A 19,568-nucleotide genomic window follows, 5' to 3' on the forward strand; every position below is an offset into this window, starting at 1 on the left:
TCTTCCCCTACTCACTCTAACCCCATTTCTTTTTCTTGCTGCCTAAAATCCCCACCATGTACAATAAAGGAAACAGAAACAGAAAATATAAACCAGAAGCAACTGTGCTCGGGTCAGTCATCTTCAGGATGCAAATATCACCTATTTTTGCAGCGGCAAATACCAAGCACAAAATATTCCCAGAACAAGATTCCAGGGGCAGCAGTCTCCCTATAAGGAGGCCAGGATTCTAAATTTAATATCCACTTAAAGGGATGATGTGTACCATGTTGGAGCAGACACTGCAAACCTGAGAAGAGCATCAAAGCGGGTCTCTGACAAACCCTCTTGTCCCTCTCCAGCCGCTCCTCAGTCTCCAACAGCCCTCTGCTCACACGATCCTTCCAGGCACCCAGCTTCCTACAACTCTATCTCGCCAAGCACACTTAGGTCAGTTTCACCTTCCTTATACCCCAAGGCGCTCCTTGACCCTCCCATCCTTGACCTCTTGGCCTTCCTCAGGACCTCACAGAATCCAGTTTTACACTGCTTCAGGACATTTGGCATTTAGTTTGCATCAAAGTGGTGCTAGTGGTAAAGAACCTGCCTGCCAATGCAGGAAACACAAGAGACTCTGGTTTGATCCCTGGGTCGGGAAGATCCCCTGGGGAAGGGCATGACAACCCACTCCAGTATTCTTGCCTGGAGAATCTCATGGACAGAGGAGCCTGGCCGGCTATAGTCCATATGGTCGCAAAGGGCTGCAAAGAGTCGGATACAACTGAAGCGACTTAGCAAGCACCGCTGATTCAAAGGTCTATTTGATTGTTGCCTTCAAGGGTCTATTAATTATTGCCTTCTCAGATAAATAGCAAGGTTACAAGATAGGACCCTGTGTGGGCTTCGCGGACTGAATAATATTGGGGACACCCAATATTATTGGGTGAGAAAAATATGAAAAAGTCTCAAATACTATCACAAGGCAGAAAAGTTTAATGTAGATGTATGAGCATAAGAAATGTAATAATGACATGCTCTGAAACTGTAAAATCATGAAAAAGACGTCGGCACCAGAAGTTATGAGGTAATACAACAGGATCAGAGCAAGTAGACTAGTCAGTAAGTGATAAGGGCTAGGGAAAAAGATCAAATCCTTGACTACACCAGAAAGAAGACCATAGTTTCTGTGCATTAAATGTATGCATTATTTACATCTGTGTAACTTAAAACTGATTTCCAAGATGAAACACATTCAAGACAGTGAAATTTATTCAGAACTGAGATGTGAGGAATTCCTTTCCCACCATTTTCTTTTCAATTGTTGGCATGTACAAGCGAAATTGCAGAACTGAATCTAAACTTAAAATATCCTAGAACAGTCAGATAAAGTACAGCTGAGAAAAAATAAGACAGAGATGAATCTTTCCTCCAAGTGAGGCTGCATCCAGCAGACAAATTTATTAAAAGTAGGTGAAAATTGGGAATTCCCTGGCAGTCCAGTGCTTAGGACTTGGCACTTTTACTGCTGAGGGCCAAGGTGTTCTATCCTTGGTTGGGAAATTAAGATTCCGCAAGTCGAGTACTGTGGTCAAAAAAAAAAAGTAGGTGAAAATCACAAGTAGATAACTTGGAGTTGAGAGGTGAACATAGAATTATGTTGTGAAGGCAGCTGTGTTTGGGACTTCCCTCTGATTACAATCATTTCATCATGATAAAAAGCTGCTGCTACTATTACTTCATGAAAACAATGACTCAGCCTTCATCACACTATTTTGCTAGCATTATTTTAAGCATTTCACATGTATTGATCCAATTAATTCTTTTAACTCTATTTGGTAAATTCTATCATTTGCCCCATTTTATAAATGGAGAAGCAGGAACAAAATTAAGTAACTTGATCAAGGTCACAGTTAGGCCCAGGAAGTCTGGTTTCCACACTAATCTTTAAATCTCTATGCTATCCTTTGTGTTAAAACTTTTCATGTTTATACTATATTTTTAGGTGGACATTCAAGAACTGGATTACAAAATGGATTATCTACATTTTTTGCATGAAGCCAGTGTCCATTCACTCATTCAACAAGTGAACCCAACATGTGAACTCATCAAATTTGAACCCAGCACCAACCTTAGAACTTTAACCAAAACAGAATGAAATGTGCTTTCTTTAAGATTAAAGTTTTGTGGGAGGATAAAGAAAGTAAACAGGCAGGTATAAAGTAATCCTTGCAAGGACAAGAATAGTGCAGGCATGAGGTATACATAGGAAGCACATCTATTCCAGGTGGTGGGAAACCAGGGATGTGTGGTGGTGGTCAGGACCATCTTCCTGGAGGAAGCCTTATCTGAGAAACAGATGAATAAGAGTTAACTCTGGGCTTTGTGCAAAACAAGGAATGTGTTCCAGACAGAGAAAAGAGCTCATTCAGGGACCAGACGGCACATCAGGATGGTTCAAGTGTGGAGTACTGGGTGTTCTCTGTTGAGAAGGAGCTGGAGAGGCAAACTTGGTCATGTTAGGAGTGTGAGTTGCACCCTCCAAAGTAATCTTTAGAAAGATTACTCCCTGTAGAGTGGAAAAGAGATGCGGGGAGATGATGAGTCAAGTTTGGAGGCAAGGACAATAATTAGGAGATACGGAGATGAGCTATATCTAATAGTTTTCTAATCCAAATGAAAGCTGGCAATGACTGTGATTGGTGGGAGGTTGCAGGGAGTAATGTCAGGATATTTCAGAGCTAAAAGTATATAGCACCTGGTTGGTAAAGATGACGGAAAAATCAAGAATGACTCCCAGGTTTCTGGGACAAATGGATGGATAGTGATACCACCACAAGAAGGAAGAAAAACTAACAGGTAGGAACACAGATTTTTAGTAGAATTTTGTAAATGTGTACTTTGTGCAGAAAACTTTCCACATAATTCTTTATTGTCCATGTAAAAAAAACAAAGAGAATGAGTGGCAAGTGGGAGTTGGGTGCTATTCATTCTTATAATGTTTCACTTTGTTAGTGTAGAATCATCAGAGATATTCATTTTAAGGCCATGTGGGTAAGCTCCAGCTTTGGACAGGCTCCTGTCCAATTCAAGCTACTGATTCATTTTAGTAAATGTCCTTGTGGCAAAACTGCATCACTTAATGTTACTAGCAATACCCCGAAAGAAATTGTGATATGAATACTTCACGAAAACCACCTTTATTTCTACAAATATCATCCCACTTTCTTTCTAGAAAAAAAACAGTTCTTTTTCTTTTCTTTTTTTGGCTTGCCACAAGGAATGTGAGATCTTAGTTTCCTGACCAGGGATTGAACCCCTCTTTCTGCACTGGAAACTCAGAGGCCTAACCACTGGGTCTCCAAAGAAGTCCTTTTTTATTCTTTTTTTTTTTTTTTAAGTTAAATCTCTCCTCCAGGGACTTCTCTAGCAGCCCAGTGGTTAGAGTTCCGGGCTTTCACTGACTTGACCCAGGTTCAATCTCTGGTCTTGTCGGAGAACTGAGATCCTGTGGGCAAGCCCCAGGGCACAGGCAAAAAAAAAAAAAAAAAAACTCTCCTCCAAAACTTTAAAAGTCCATGTGTCTGCCACAGCCACTGAAATATCACAAAGATATCTGTATGAAAAAAACCTGAATAATCTTCCACATCATGTCTCCATCCTCTGTCTTTCCAAAAGACTAGTCTCTCTCTGCCTGCTCTCTCTCTATCACCAGCGTCAACAGGCCTCTGGCCCATCCTGGGGATCTCTGGGGGTGGGTTGGGGAGGAACAGATGATGAAGGGACTGGGTAGCAAATCAGTCTGGAAAAGAGAAACAGGAGGGCTCAATTCTTACCCCCACCACCTTTTTTCTTAACTTTTTTGTTTGAAATAATTTCAAACTTTGAAAAAATTGTAAGGTTAGAACCAAAAACTCCCATATAGCCTTCACCTAGGATCCTTAGAGTTTTGCCAATTCTAATGATTTCTCTCTTTTTCAGCTTTATTGAGATATAACTGACAAAACTGTAAGATACCTAAAGTATGCATTTGATGATTTGATATGTGTATATTTGATATATGTATTAATATATAGAAAGAGTATAATTCCTTCAACATACTTTATAGTCAAAGGAGCCAATCTAGAAGCACATGGTCAACTCAATTGTCATGTGGCTCTAGTCTTCTGTAGACTAGAATCCTTCCCCAGCCTTCCCTTGACCTTCTTGATACTGACACTTTTGGGGATCACAGACCAGTCACTTTGAGCAATGTTCTTCCTATTTGACTTGTCCAGTGTTTCTTCATGATTAGACTCAGGTTATGCACCTTGGGCCAGAGTATCACAGAAGTGATGGTGTCTTATTCTTTTTTAAGAAAAATATTTAATTAATTTAATTTAACTGTGCCAGGTCTTAGTTGCAGCATGTGGCATTTTCAGTCTTCATTGTGGCATGCAAACTCTTAGTTAGTGCAACATGTGGGATCTAATTCCCTGACCAGCAATTAAACCCAGGCACCCTGCACTGGGAGGGAAGTCTTAGCCACTGGAACACAGGGAAGTCCTGGAGTGCTCTTCTTATTGCATCCCATCAGGTAACGTGTGATGTCAGCTTGTCCCATCACCGATGGTGTTTGCTTCGACCACTTTCTTAATATGGTGTCTGTTAGGCTTATCTCTGGGGGGCTCAGTGGTAAAGAATCTGCCTGTGATGCAGGAGACGTGGGTTCAATTCCTGGGTCAGGAAGATCCCCAGGAGGAGGGCAGAGGACCCCACTCCAGTATTCTTGCCTGGAGAATCCCATGGACAGAGGAGCCTGGCAGCCTACAGTCCATAGGGTCGCAAAGAGTTGGACACAACTGAAGTGACTGAGCACACATACAGGCTTATCTCTAAAAAGTTACATTTTCCCCTTTGTAATCAATGAATAATTTATAGGGAGATAATGTGAAATTATTAAAATCCTATTTCTCATCCCATTTTTACCCCATTAGACTTAGCATCAAATGATGTTTCTACCTAAAATTATTAACTATAATTGTTGTCAAATGACAAGTTTTTTTTTACCTTTGTTAGTCAGCATTGTGCTATAAGAACCTTCCACTTATCTATCCACTTATTTATTTATATCAGTGTGGACTTATGAACTCTTATTTTATTTAAAGGGTCTAATGCATTTCTGGAGCTTTGCTGGTGGCTCAGTGGTAAAGAATCTGTCTTCCAGTGTAGGAGACCTGGGTTCAATCCCTGGATCAGGAAGGTCCCCTGGAGAAGGAAATGGCAATCCACTCCAGTATTCTTGCCTGGGAAATCCCATGGACAGAGAAGCCTGGCAGAAGTCCATGGGGTCACAAAAGGGTTGGACATGATTTAGTGACTAAACAACAACAACAACAATGCATTGCTATCATTGTTTATTTTGATCCTTATATCACCCCAATATTGTCCTAGGCACCCCTGCAATCTGGTTTCTGTATATTCTTAACATCTTCTTTTCATTTATTGAGCACTTCCATATTTTCTAGCACAAAATGTTTCAGGCTTATCTTGTTCTTTACCTGCCCCAGCCTTGTAAGCCATTTTCTCCAAGGACCCTTGGCTCCTTCAGTGAAGAATGCTATTTAGAAACCAAGATCTGGGCTCTGTTCACTGATTGCCACTGGGGTATCAGTTCTCCCTGGCCCTCTCAGTGGATCAAACTAAGAAATATGTGTATGTGTGTATACACATTTATATCCACATATATATATCTACAGATTGAAAACCATGAGTTCACACCAATACCTCCCATTCCAACCCAATACCATAGGGTTTATTTCAGTTCCCACTCCCTTGCATATTTGTATCTCCCTCCAGTATCAGTGAGAATCTTGTCTCCCATTGGCTTCTACACGTCAATTTCTTTGCTCAGTTGCCCTATGTAATCAATTTTCCGATTCCCAGAGGGCCAGTCGAAACACTTCATGAAATCACCAGCCCCTGCTGGCTGTTCTCTCCACACATCAACATCCTCCCTGTGGCCCAGATGTTGCCCCGCCACCTTCACTTCAGTTTACCTTTCACCTGCTACCATCTTCCTCTGGGAAACTCTTCTTACCATTCCTTGAACTCATAAAGCACTCAAACCGTGGTGCTTTCATTTCAGTTTATTCAATTCTGTTCCTCACTGACAATCACAGCAGAATGAGTTGTTTTGTTTTATTTTTGCCACATTCCCGGGACTTAGGGCTGAAGTATATATATTTGAAAATTAGTATTTATAGTTATGAGGGAGCATTTGCTTCTTGCTCTTAGTTTTTCAAATGAACCATCAGCAGCCCAGTGTGGCCACTTACTAAGAATTGCCTGATTGGAGCTCTTTGCAGTTCTGCTTAAAAACTAATTAATTTACTAATTAACTTGTACCCTTCCATGATCTCTCTTGATCTTTTCTCTCAGCAGGTCTTTTCTCCCATTGAAGACCCATCTATGGAAAAAAGGCTCTGCCTTTGATTTAAAGGCAAAGATGCTATTAATTTGCTTCATTCATTCATTGATGCACTCATTCATTCACCAAATAGTAACATGTATTTGGGGGTATTTATTTGGTAGTAATATGGGCTTCCCTACTCAAGCTGCTCTGGTGTTTCTTGTTTTTCATTCTGCGCTGGCCTCTATTTACTGCTTGGCTGATTTAGGCTATCAGCGTGTGTGAAGCAGGGAGAGTAAAGGAAATGAGTCCTTGTGAGATGACCAGTCCCCTCGAGACAGGGAGGAACGACCCCATCAGAGCCACCTTCCCTTCCCCGTGGGCCGTCAGCTCCTCACAGCACACCGAGCACTAAGTCAGAATCTCGGAGAACCCATCAAAAACAGGGAGTTTTTGGAAACTCCCTGGAAATGGGTTATTTCCATTCTGGCTTCTGGGGAGCTTCAGGAGGGGTGACAGGGGAAGAAAAGGTGAGCACAAGCCCCCACCTACTCAGGACTGCTGAAACAGAGCTCCAGCCCTCGGGCCTCTCTCCCCATTTCCACCACTTCCTCTCATAAACGCCTCTTCCTAGGGCCCAAAGAACTACGGAGGAGCATCCTACCCTGCACATCCTGAGACCCGGGAGCAAGGTGGCGGCCAAGCTTGTCTGCATTGTGGTCATGGGTTCTCACGTGGCTGAGGGAAGGCCCACACAGGGCGCGGGCTGCAGCTGAAGTCACCTTGAGCGACTGTGATGCTATCTAAGCCTAACCGTTTCCTTTGGCAGGCACTTCCGCCCTTCTGTTTGTGAACCAGAAACCTGTGCTGGGACAGCCCCATTCTGAGCAGAAAGGAGGACTAGACGCAGGCAGAAAAGAAAAGGCCCAATGAATCAGAGTTAGAAAATAAGAGAAGAGACTCTGCTCCCATCACCAACTCAGTCCTGCACATTTAAAAAAAAAGAAAAGGGAAAAAAATTATATGCACAAGGATGCACTGCAAGGTACCAAAACTCCTTTCTTGCTGCCAACTCGGCTATCGAACTCTCACTTCTGCAGCTGTGTGGCTGGAATGGAAAGAGACTGACCATTAATTCCTGGGGGTAGAATCCCATTCACTGGGCTTTAGAATGCCTGGGAATAAAAGAAATATTGGGTCCCTATTTATTTGAGCTTGTACATGAGGCTAAGCATTATAAAAGTAGTTACTCAAAAAAAAAAAAAAAAGATGTAGCTACTTTTTTCAAAGTGCCTACTGAACTATACAGGTGAGGCAAATGGGGATCAGACTAGGTGAGTGACTTGTCTTGGAAAACACAGCTATTAATTAGCAGAGCAGGAATTCAACCTTCAATCTGCTTCTGAAATAAAGGTTAGGCTAAGTTAATGAACTAGAAAACACTCTGGCATTAGGGCTATCAGTGTTTCAGAAAGGCAAGTCTTAGAAGACTCTACAGGGAAGAGGCCATGTTTCTAAGTGAAGTGAAGTGAAGTCGTTCAATCATGTCCGACTCTTTGCGACCCCATGGACTGCAGCCCACCAGGCCCCTCGGTCCATGGGATTTTCCAGGCATGAATACTGGAGTGGGTTGCCATTTCCTTCTCCAGGGGATCTTCCCAACCCAGGGATCGAACCCAGGTCTCCCGCATTGTAGGCAGACGCTTTGTGGTCTGAGCTACCAGGGAAGCCCAAGGCTTCCAAGGCTGGTACCCAAAGCAACAATCTTAAGTGCCTGAAAGTCTGCAGGGAGTGTTGGGATAAAGAGCAGAATTAGGGCAGTTCTTTGTAGTGTGAGCACACTCTCAACTGGATTCTTTTACCCATTTTTCCACATATCTCTCTTCACAGTGCTCATGATTACCTGGCCCACTGTCTCTTTCCCAGGGTGAGTTGGGTGAGGGTTTGGGGTGGGGTGGGGCATAAGGACACTGCAGAAAGACACAGAGGCATCCCTGTGGGCCAATCCTCTTCACACTCATAGGTCTCTGAAGGCTTCCCCCTTTTCTTCTCTGGGAGGGGTCCAGACCCAGAAGGGGCACCTAGCGCTGGTGACCAGTGTGCAGACTGGTAGCAGAGAGAGAAGCTGCTCCAGATTCCAGGTCCCCTGCCCCTTCCTTGCAGCTTTGTTTTCTTCAGCCTCTTTGCTGCTCAGGGAGCTGGGATGGCCCTGGGGGAGGGTTGCTATGTTGGGCCTATGGGAATCGGATGTTCGGGATCTTGCCCTTTGCTCTTAGAGTACACTTAGGAACAGCAAAAAAGGCCCTTTAGCAACAAGCAGTTTGTGGGAGATGAAATTCCACCAATCCAAATGCATCAATCCAATGGGGAAAGAAAAAGATTGCTACCGGGAGCTTGGAAAACTCTGCTTGGATTCCTTTTCTCCTCCTCCTCTACCTGATACACAGATGAGAGATGATCGATTGATAGTGGTCTCCTGAAAATGTGAGACTGAAGGAGGGCAGGAAGAGAGATGGCAGAGGGGGAGGTACTTGCGTTTGCAACACCAAGCTTTGGAGGCACTGCCTGAACAGTCTCTGAGGGGCGGGGAGGAGGGGAGTGGGAGAACCATTTACCCTCAGCGAGGGTCCTCCTTCTCCGCCCAGGAGCGCTGGGAAAACCAGGTATCCGGCGAATGCATTTCTTTTTAAATGAGCAGAGACAGGGGTAGAGATGTCTATAAAAGAAGTAAATAGAAAAGAGGGGAGATAAAAAGAATGAAAGAACCACTGTAATTTTTAGGGCAAGCGAAAAGAAAGAAGAGATGTTAAAGGGGGGCAGAGGTTGAGGAAAGACACCGAGCAAAGACCAGGGTCCTGGAGGAACTTCACGAGAAAGAGGGGCCAAACGACGGTCCCATCCCCATGTTTGGGCAGATTAATGGAGTCGTGGCTCCCTCGCTTGAGTCCTGCCCCGGGAGGGGACAGTATCTGTTTAGATTTGTGTCTAAATTTAAACCCTGATCGCTGGCCTCCTTCCCCAGCTCCCCACCCTCCCCGCCTCCTCTCTCTCCCCTCCCCTCCCTCCTCCTCCTCCTCCTTCCTAGTTCTCTAGCGCGGGGCTGGGGCGGCCAGCCGTCAGTCCTGCAGCCGGCGAGCCGGGCGCGCAGCCGCTCACTTGCGCTGTGCCCGCCGGAGCCGAACCCGGTCCAGGCGGGAGCAGAGCGCGGAGCGGGGATCGAGAAGCCGTGACGGAGCGAACGCGCGCCGTCGGCGCTGAGTCGGCACCTGAAGGACATGGAGGTAAAGGATCCCGTGGCGCGCGAGCAGGCTCCGAGCAGGGAGCACGAACGAGGCTGAGCGCTGCGGCACTCCGGAGGCTAGCCCCTGGCCTTTCCTAGGGGACCCCTCCCGGCGGGCAGGGAGTCGGCCGGGAAGACCTCGGGGAGAGGGGAGGGGCCTTTCTAGAGGCTCAGCTATTTTGCTTAGGGACTTAACATGCTTCAGAAGGGGAAAAAAATAGTTAGGTGCTGTAGACTTTGTAAATGGACAAATGTGTGAGCAAAACCTCTTTAGAAATCAGAAGCCGCAGGATCTGAAGAGATGAATATTGAAAGAGAAACAGAGCTGTTACCCTGAGGCACAGCTCGTCTATGCGCTTCCCTTTTCGATGAAAATTGAACTTTTAAAAGTCCAGTCGCCCTCTTGCTTCTCAAGTCCCACTTTTGCCTGTCACATTTTTCAGAACTTTCTGGAAAGCCCCCCTCATGGGCAAATGGCACTATTTCTGATCAAACTTGAGACTTTCCTGTATGTCCCTGCATGCACTGGGGTGTGCTGGCTACATGTCTGTGGGGGGCTCCAGGGTGAGGCCCACCACTGCTCTGCCTGGGGTTTTCCTGGGACAGTTCCAGCCAGTGGGAGCCAGGAACCACCCTCCAGTGGAGGAGTGGCCAGTGTATTCCCCTCCTCACTGCCTTTTCCATATTTTGAGGCTCCCATAGATTTTCCCCTTGAAATAGACCTGACATTTAGCCCTAAGTCTATTTTAGCTAGATTTAGGCTTGCTTTTAAAAAGAAGAAAAGCAAAGGTGATTTCCACCGTTTTCAAAAGCTGAACTGCTGCTCCCAGTGCTGCCGTCAGCACTCTTCAGACTCACGTTTCTGCTAACTCTTGCCCGCTGCTGCTCTACACCAGAACTTGGGCTGGCTCTTCTAAGCAATCCCCCTGCCTGCAAAGGGCTGGGACTTCTCTGTGTGGGCAATAGGTCTGTCCTGGGCAGTTGCAGTCAAGGGTCCAGCTCTATCTGTTGTCTTACCTTCAGAGAGTCTTTATAAAGTACAGGGGCCCGTGGGATCCACCGGAGGCTAAGATGGACCCTCTGGAAACATCTGTAAACTGGGGAAACTCCGCGCAGATTAGGGTTCGGAAAGGGTGGAAGGGAAACCCAGCAATGGGTGTTCACCAGTCTACTCAAAGATAGCCGAGGGCAACGAGATCTTTTCTGGCTGCAGCTTCAGAACCAAGAAAGGAGATAGCTCTGGGAATGCCCATACGAACAAAGAAGATTCCCGGAGAAGGTGCTTTAAGAGTTGGTTTCCTCTTCTGACAGTACAGGGTGCCTCGGGCCTTAGCTAGAGGTGCAGTGTAATTTAGGACCTCTTTAATCTCCTGCGGAAATGGACGGGAGGTAATAGCAGAGCGAGTCTTAGGCTTAGAAGCAAATTGCTTACTGTTGGAGGGCCAGATTTGCTCTCAGAAGATGGGGATCCTCTCACAGGCACTTGCTGCTTCAGTTGAGGAAGGAACAGCGTGCGGCAGAGGCCCTGCAACTCGCCCGGGCAGCTTCCTGTGTGGAAGCGAGAAGAGAGGGGGTGAAAAGAGAAGTGAGTGGTGAAAAGAGAAGATCCTCCAGTCTATGAACAGAAGCATGTCGGTTCACACTGAGGAGTCTGTCCAGGGCATGGATTTGCTGGCTGGCAGTGACTGCTTTTGAAGTTCTCTTGTCAAAATGCTTGAAAAAAAGCACTCCAACAGCTAACACTGGTAAAGGAAGTAAAGAGGAAACCAAGAGGCTGGAGACGTGACATTTCTTAGCCAGGAAGTGAACTTTTTCATGGTGGGACATGATATGCAGGAGTGGGATTTGGGAATTTCTGAAAAATCTCTGGGTAAAACTCTTTTGAGAGGTGAAACCCACTTTTGAGACATGCCATTATATTTGATGAGAAATGGAGCTACATTACTTCCCAGTACTAGTAATTTATAACCAGGCCAATAAGACTTACTCGACATTCATTCTCTAGGACCCATTTAACTTTTGGAAGTCTTTGGGGAATCTTTTTTTTTTAAGTTACTTTACTGTTATCAACAATATCAATCATTACTTCAGCCCTCTTTAAGCCCTCTGGAATAAACAAGATAGATGCCTTTTAAAAGCTCACAATCCAATAGGGAAAATAAGACTAACTTGTCATGTGCATAATTTTCAAATGCATAAGTGCCTTAAGGTATGGCATTTGCAGACCCTAAATTTTATAGTATTTCAGTATTTCTTACATTTCTGGGTAAGACTCAAAAGAAGTCTTAAAAGAAAGGTGGGTGGTGAGGAGGAGAAGCCATAAGAAGTGGTTGCGCGAAGAATATGCCAGCTTTGTGCAGGAAAGTAAGCCAGTTGGTTGGAAAGGAAGATGAAGAAGCAGAGAGAGAAAAAAAAATGAAAGTAATAAGATAAAAACCACAGGGCCTCCGAGTATAGTGAATGCTGACCAAGTGGGTGAGTGGGAGCTGGAATTCAAGCCACCTGGAAGAAAGGATTACTTTTCTTTGTAAAAACTCTCCTTGCCTAGCTGTACCCCAAAGGGATGCCTTTTTCTGATTCAGACAGAGGCTAGCTGCAGCCCTCAAAGCCAGATAGTGGATGGCCCTGGATTCTGCTCCTTGGACAGTAAGAAACTCTGAGTGGTGTTGAGTAAGATGACATCCACCTTGGAGCAGGGATGATATGGCAGAAATGCCAGTGTATAGAGTGAACAAGGAAACCAGACTCAAGAGCTACTCTGAGAGTCCAGGCATATTCTGACTTTGAGAGAGCAAGAAGGAAAAAAAATGGAAGAATAAAGACCATGTGTTCTATAAGAAACTGGAAATGATTCTGCGTTTGAGCTCGTCAGGGTGCCCAGGTGAGTAGGGTTCTCTGAGTTGCCAAGGAGAGTGGCGGTACTGGTTTTACACCTCTGTAATAAGCCTTTTGTAGTCAGCGACTGTCTTACTGGTCTTTAGGTCTCCAGAAGTTTGCACAGGGCCTAGATCATCATATAATTTCTTGAGACGAGCTTGCTTGATAAATGAATTAACAGAAACAGAGAACTCTTCCCCTCTCAGTCTGCAGCTCAAATATCTCCACCTTGGGAAGCCTGCACAGATGCCCTCAGACTCTACAGCACACTCAGGACACTTTTTTCAAACTGAATTAGAGTACTAGACAGACCTGTAACTGTCTGCTTACCTGGTTCTCTCCCTGGAAAATTCCTCAAGGACAGGGGCCATATATATCTAGTGCCTGATGGCACTCAAATGCTTGTTGAATGAGTAAATAAATGGTTGAAGATGGGAGAAAATCAGTTAAAACAGCAACAACAAGGTTTAGATATGTTGGTTTAGGTTGTTCTAACCAGGAATGTCCAGCCTACCATGAGAAGTACAGGCCTCTTATGATGAAAGTATGATTCTTCTCTAGAAGAGATGATAGGTGAAGTTACTCTGGATAGGAACTCAGAATGGAGAAGTGTATAGAAAAGAAAGAGCTGGAGACTTTGTACCTCAAAGTCAAACCAGTACTCTTAGTTGCTTAAATACAAGTTGTAGGTACTACCGGATAACCTGAGAGTATTTTAAAAGGTTTAATTTTACCACTGAACATGTAATGAATTTCTAATTTAGATGGAGACAGTTAATGAGCCCTTTTCTCTGAGGTAACTTCACAGTCCTTTCCAGATATTGTCATTCATCCATTTAGTCAGTATTTATTGAGCATTTATTATGTACTGGATCTTGTGTGATGAATGTTAGTTAAATATTCTCAGGCTATCATGTCGTCCTCACAGGTTATCAGTATTACTAATGACAGGTATGTGTGTATGTGTATATACTGGTACATATAGTGTATTCATTTTGCAACCTCCTCTTTCCAATTTCTTTTTACTTCATTAATTGGGGGCGGGGGGGCGGTGTTGTGCCAGGAAGCTTGGAGTCCTAACCATTGGACCACCAGAGAATTCCCATACTTCATTAAATATTTTCTACCACAATTTCAGCAACAGCCTTCGCTGGTTTTGGACCCACCCACCCTCTCACTGAGTCGTATATTGGCCATAATAAGGGCTTGCTTGGCCTCTGAAAGCTGGAATTTGGCTCAGTGGACTTGCAGGCCTGCCCAAGTACCCCCCACATTTCTGTCTGGCTCCCACTCTGTGGGACCCTCAAAGTACCACTGGCTTCCTCCTAATAGACACTTCCATTCCCAGGACCACAATGACAGGGGAAAGTTCCAGCAGGCAGGCTGGAAGGGCCCGGGCGCTGTCACGGGAGGGGATGAGCACGCATTCCCGGAGCAGAGTCAGGTTTCAGAGCCCAGTACACAGCGTGGCTGCTCACGGCCAGGGGAGCCAGAAGCTGGCGAGTGCGGTTCCGTGGGAAATCTGAACGCTGGGAGCTCAGCTGCCCGGCAATCTTATCAAGGCCTCAAGAGAATGTTTTGGTTCCAGAGAAATCTGAAGGCAAATCTGCCATCCTAAAGTAATAGTTTTAGGTTTGCAGAATCAGCTTGACCACCTCTACTCAATTCATTAGAATCTAAACATCTCAGAGCTCTGGGTGGAATGAAACGATCTCTAACTGCCATATAGTGAAGGAGAAAACAAGACGGAGATTGAGGCTGCCTAGGGAATTAGGCACCACTGAACCTTTGGAAAGCTAGCAGTTTTTCTCTCACCTAGTTTTTCTCTAAGCCTAAACCTTAAGAGGTAGAATGGTCAGTTTCATTACAAAATAAATAGCCACCTCATTTTGGCCTTCAGAGTCAGGTAGATGTTTTTAATCACTCTGTGCAGACGATATAATGAAACTGCTAACACAGTACTAAGGCTTGGTCACAGCATCAGAATTATTGCTCTAGAGGAGCTCGTCTACCCAGTGGATCTACCTGAGTCAGACACTGCCCTTATACCCTGATCTTTTGCGGTTTGAGCTCTCCATCTTTTTCCTTTTGGGTTTCCTAAATATCTATCTCCTGGGAATTGTGGGAAATGACTGCTGAGCTTATGAGATTCGTCTTGCATGAGTCAAACCTTATCTTGAGGGAATGGGCCTCTGCAATTGCGGCCCAGGACCTCCCTAGGAGAGGTGAGATGGGCTTTCAGGGCCTTTACATCTATAATGACCATCTGAGATGCCATCAGAGCCCATACTCAGTGGAGATGTTGGGGCCCCCAGGCTGGAAGCACTGAGAAGTCCTAGACCTTGGGGCTGGACATTCTCTTCAGCCGAGATGTCCCTAGCCCTGCATTTTGAACATGCATGCACCATATCAGAGCCACCTTCCTGGCCTTGGGGTAGCAATCACAACTCTTTCCTAAGGTAGATCTTCAATAATCGATAATAATTCATAGCATACAACACACTAGTTCTTTAATTAGGTCCAGCAGACATACATTGAGGCCATACTGCCTGCCAGGCAGTGGAAACAGGAAGATGAATGTTTCACCCTGCTGGTCTCTGAACAGCTCAGGTCTAAGAGCGGGGCCAGCACATATAGGCATATGCAGAACAGGGGTTTGAGTTCCCGTGGACAGAGGAGAGGCATCGTACCCAGCCTAGGGTTCAGAGGGGCTTCCTGTGAGAGACGGTTTCTACGTGGAGTCTGGAGGGATGGGTAGGAGTTGACCAAGTGCAGAAAACTGGGAAGTGCGTTCTAGTTGGAGGGAATGACAAGCAAAGCACTGATGCTGGAAACAACACTGTATGGGTTACAAGCAGGCCATTTCTGGAGAATAAATCAAGATAAAGGTATTTGAAGCTGGGGAGCTAGATGGGGGATATAGAGAAATAAAAGTTAACAGTTCCTGTTATAAAAAGACCTCTGTTCTATTTGGGGAAACAAAATATACACATATGACACAACATAAAAAAAGTACAAGATTGAAGATAAGTTCTCAGGTGTGTGGGAATTCAAAGTCAGCGTCTCTAATGGGAGCTAGACAAAACTTGCTTCCTCTACTGGGGATTTCCCCTACAAGTGGGGCTCTTCCAAGGGCCCCTGGCAGCACCGGGGGTGCACAGCTAACAGGGGATTTCAGCCCAACGAGTAGCACACTCAGTCCAGAGCCTGCACCTAAAAGCTCTGGGGAGGAAATCCAATTTGAAATAGACCCCAGGCCCCAAGGGAATGCCTGTGGTCAAGCTCAACCAAAGCCGCCCCCACAGCCCTCCTGTCTTATCTGACAAAAAGAGGACTTGGGGAATTAACCACATTCACACAAAAAAATCTCCTCTTTCAGTTCACACATCCACCTACAGCCCCACTCCTACACTCCTCACACTGTGTTCACGCATCCTGTGCCTGCTCCAAAAAGCCAACATCTCTCCTCTCTGTCCAAAGGCAGCACAGGCACAAGCCGCGTGCCTCAGCTCAGGCTGGGTCCAGCAAAACAGTGCAGCAGAAACAAGACGCCAAGACTTGTGACTGCTGTTACACAACCCAAGCACCCACACCAGAGGTCACCGAGAATTCACATCTCACAACGTGCCATAGAGGGCTTCTGGCTTCCTTGGGGCCTCACTCCTAGACCCTCACCCGTGATCGTTTATTCCAAGCATATGAGTCAAATGGACAATTCTCCTACCTTGATGGGGCCACCCCACCCCCACCTCCATGTCTGAAATACATTCCCAAGCTTCAGATTCGTGGCTTGTCTTACTTTCGAGATATGTTTTGATGGATAGTGCAAAATCCATTTCTCAGCATCCATACTGATAATTCAGTACTGAATATTCATTGGAAGGACTGATGCTGAAGCTAAACCTCCAATACTTTGGCCACCTGATGCAAAGAGCTGACTCATTGGAAAAGACCTTGATGCTGGGAAAGATTGAGGGCAGGAGGAGAAGGGGATGTCAGAGGATGAGATGGTTGGATGGCATCACCAACTCGATGGACATGAGTTTGAGCAAGCTCCAGGAGTTGGTGATAGACAGGGAAGGCTGATGTGCTGCAGTCCATGGGGTCACAAAGAGTCGGACAGGACTGAGTGACTGAACTGAACTGATACTGATGTCAGCATAGGAGAAACCTGAAGCTTGCTGTCATGGTTGTTGAACCATGTTCTACAATCCACTTGTTGAACACCTTCTATATGCAGATGTTTTACATAAGTTTATCTTTTTAATCTTCATAAAGTCCTAAGGACTTCATAAAGTCCTATTCCATCTGTTTTATAGATGAGGGTGCTGAGGATTCAGTATGCCCAAGGTCTGGAAGGTGGTTACCATAAGTGCCAGCATTTGAACCCACCCTACTCGGTGGGATCCTGTGGCCCGGTTTCTTCCTCCTGTAATAGAGAGGCTCTGGCTGCCCACACAGTGCCCACGGCATGTGCTGACAGGGAGACCACACGCCCCTTGACCTGGCCAGTTCTCTTCCAGCTGAAGGCCATTGGGGAGGCCAGTGGCTCAAGGCTTGGGACTTCTAAGGTGTGGTACAGATTTACTCCGAGTCCTCATCTACACATCTGATAGGCTTCTGAAAGGCTCCACTTGTGTTTCTGAATGAAACTAGTGCCAACGTCTATGGCAAAAAGGAAGTTTAAGTAAAAATTCATTTTTATGGCTTAGAGTTTTGAGACCAAGAAGGAATATTAGCAGTTTCTTTCATTCCCTTCATTCTAAAGATGAGGAGGGATTCCCTGGTGGTCCAGTGATTAGGACTCCTTGCTTTCACTGCTGAGGGGCTGGGTTCAATTCCTGATTCTGGTTGGGGAGCTAAGATCCCACAAAATGTGTGGCATGACCAAAAAATGAGGAAACTGACATAAGTGATATACTGATGGTCACACTTAAAGTCAGTTAGTGGCAAAGTCAGAACTAAGATGAAGATCTTCTAGCTCCCAGCACAGGAACCTCCCTTCTACAGGGCATGTGTGATCCGTGTGTCTAAATAAGTTCATAATTACTTTATTGCCTCCACATGTCTGGGTACAGTCTTCTTGAGGCTTTCCAAGTCCATACCAGTGGTGCTTGGTTTCTAGGTTTTATCTGGCAATCCACTGGGGGGATGGTGGGGGTGGGAGGAGATGCGCAGAGAGAGGAGCAGCTATTATTATCACTGTCTTAAGCAACAAGTGCCAAGAGATCTTAAATTAAGATCTCTTAATTTAAGAGGGCGCCACCCCACTAGGGAGCGTACGGCATGGGTCTTCCAACCCTCAAAGGGTCTTTCTGGAGGAGTCTTTGGCCCCTGCCGCCTAGTCATTCCTGAATCTCCCCACAAAAGCCTAAATTGAAGTACTTGGGAGGACAAGAACAAGGATGATTCCAAGCCCATGTGGGATGAGTGGAAGACTCAGAGGGATGCTAGTAGTCTGGGTTACCCTCTAAAGCCAGTGGAGCTGGCAGATGCGTGAGTTTGCTAGGACCGCCATAACACATGACCACAAATGCAGTCTCAGAAATCTATTCTCTCACAGTTCTGGAGGCCAGATATCTGAACCCATGATGTCACAGGAGACCCTAGGGGAGAATCCATTCCACACCTTCTAGAACTTCTGGTGGTTGCCAGCTTTCTTGGCTATGGTCATTGTAATCTTTGCCTCATGTTCCCTTTACCTGCTACTTCGTGAGTCTCTTCTACCCTGTGAGTCTCTTGTGTGTCATTGGATTTAGGACCCACACTGATAAACCAGGATGATTTCCTCATCTCAGAATCCTTAACTACATCTGCAAAGATCCTTTTACTAAATAAGGTAACATTTACAGGTTCCAGAGATTGGGAAGTGATATATTTGAGGGGGGGGGGGCACCATTTAGCTCATGACAGCAGTCAACCTGCTCTTCTTTATAAGGGCAGGAGACTTCGGGCTTGGTAGGTCAAGCCTTGATTATTGCTAGGCTCTCCTGTGACACTCCTCCCCCTACTGTCCTGAGGGTGAATAGTGGTGGTGTAGTCACTAAGTCATGTCCGACTCTTATGACCCCAGGGACTCCTCTGTCCAGGGCATTTCCCAGGCAAGCATACTGGAGTGGGTTGCCATGAACAGCCAATTCATTGATTCTTGTTGTGAGCCTAATTTCCTGCCTCTGGGGTAGCCCACACACATATATATACTGTACTGGCATGAGTGACAGCCAGAGCCCTCTCTGCTCAGAGCTGCAGTCGGGAGAGGAGGGAGGAGGCCTGCAGTGCTGGAGCTCCTCTCCATGGGGCCGTGAGGGTCTGCAGGGCTGGGGCTGCTCTCCATGGGGCCGTGAGGGTCTGCAGGGCTGGAGCTCCTCTCCATGGGGCCGTGAGGGTCTGCAGGGCTGGGGCTGCTCTCCATGGGGGTTGTGAGGGTCTGCAGGGCTGGGGCTCCTCTCCATGGGGGCTGTGAGGGTCTGCAGGGCTGGGGCTGCTCTCCATGGGGGTTGTGAGGGTCTGCAGGGCTGGAGCTCCTCTCCATGGGGCCGTGAGGGTCTGCAGGGCTGGGGCTGCTCTCCATGGGGGTTGTGAGGGTCTGCAGGGCTGGAGCTCCTCTCCATGGGGCCGTGAGGGTCTGCAGGGCTGGGGCTGCTCTCCATGGGGGTTGTGAGGGTCTGCAGGGCTGGGGCTCCTCTCCATGGGGCCGTGAGGGTCTGCAGGGCTGGGGCTGCTCTCCATGGGGGTTGTGAGGGTCTGCAGGGCTGGAGCTCCTCTCCATGGGGCCGTGAGGGTCTGCAGGGCTGGGGCTGCTCTCCATGGGGGTTGTGAGGGTCTGCAGGGCTGGGGCTCCTCTCCATGGGGCCGTGAGAGTCTGCAGGGCTGGGGCTGCTCTCCATGGGGCCATGAGGGTCTGCAGGGCTGGGGCTGCCCTCCATGGGGGTTGTGAGGGTCTGCAGTGCTGGAGCTCCTCTCCATGGGGCTTTTAGGGTCTGCAGGGCTGGGGCTCCTCTCCATGGAGCCATAAGAGCCGTCTCTCTCTGCTCTGGTCCCTTT

At 46.5% G+C, this 19,568-nt stretch overlaps 1 protein-coding gene across 2 annotated transcripts in view; it reads left to right on the forward strand.

The window, feature by feature from the left end:
• Positions 1-9,443: 9,443 nt before the first annotated feature.
• The window catches only part of RCSD1 (RCSD domain containing 1), a 72,822-nt gene continuing 62,697 nt past the window's right edge, over positions 9,444-19,568 (forward strand). The window contains exon 1 of one of the 2 annotated variants that reach the window (XM_043876466.1): positions 9,444-9,648. In XM_043876466.1, coding sequence (XP_043732401.1) covers positions 9,643-9,648 — 6 coding nt within the window. In that variant the 5' untranslated portion in view covers positions 9,444-9,642. The remainder of the gene's footprint in view (positions 9,649-19,568) is intronic. The other variant, XM_043876465.1, reaches the window with a different exon arrangement.

The sequence above is a fragment of the Cervus elaphus genome, chromosome 20, assembly GCF_910594005.1.
Source record: "Cervus elaphus chromosome 20, mCerEla1.1, whole genome shotgun sequence".
In the NCBI taxonomy this organism is placed as follows: Eukaryota; Metazoa; Chordata; class Mammalia; order Artiodactyla; family Cervidae; genus Cervus; species Cervus elaphus.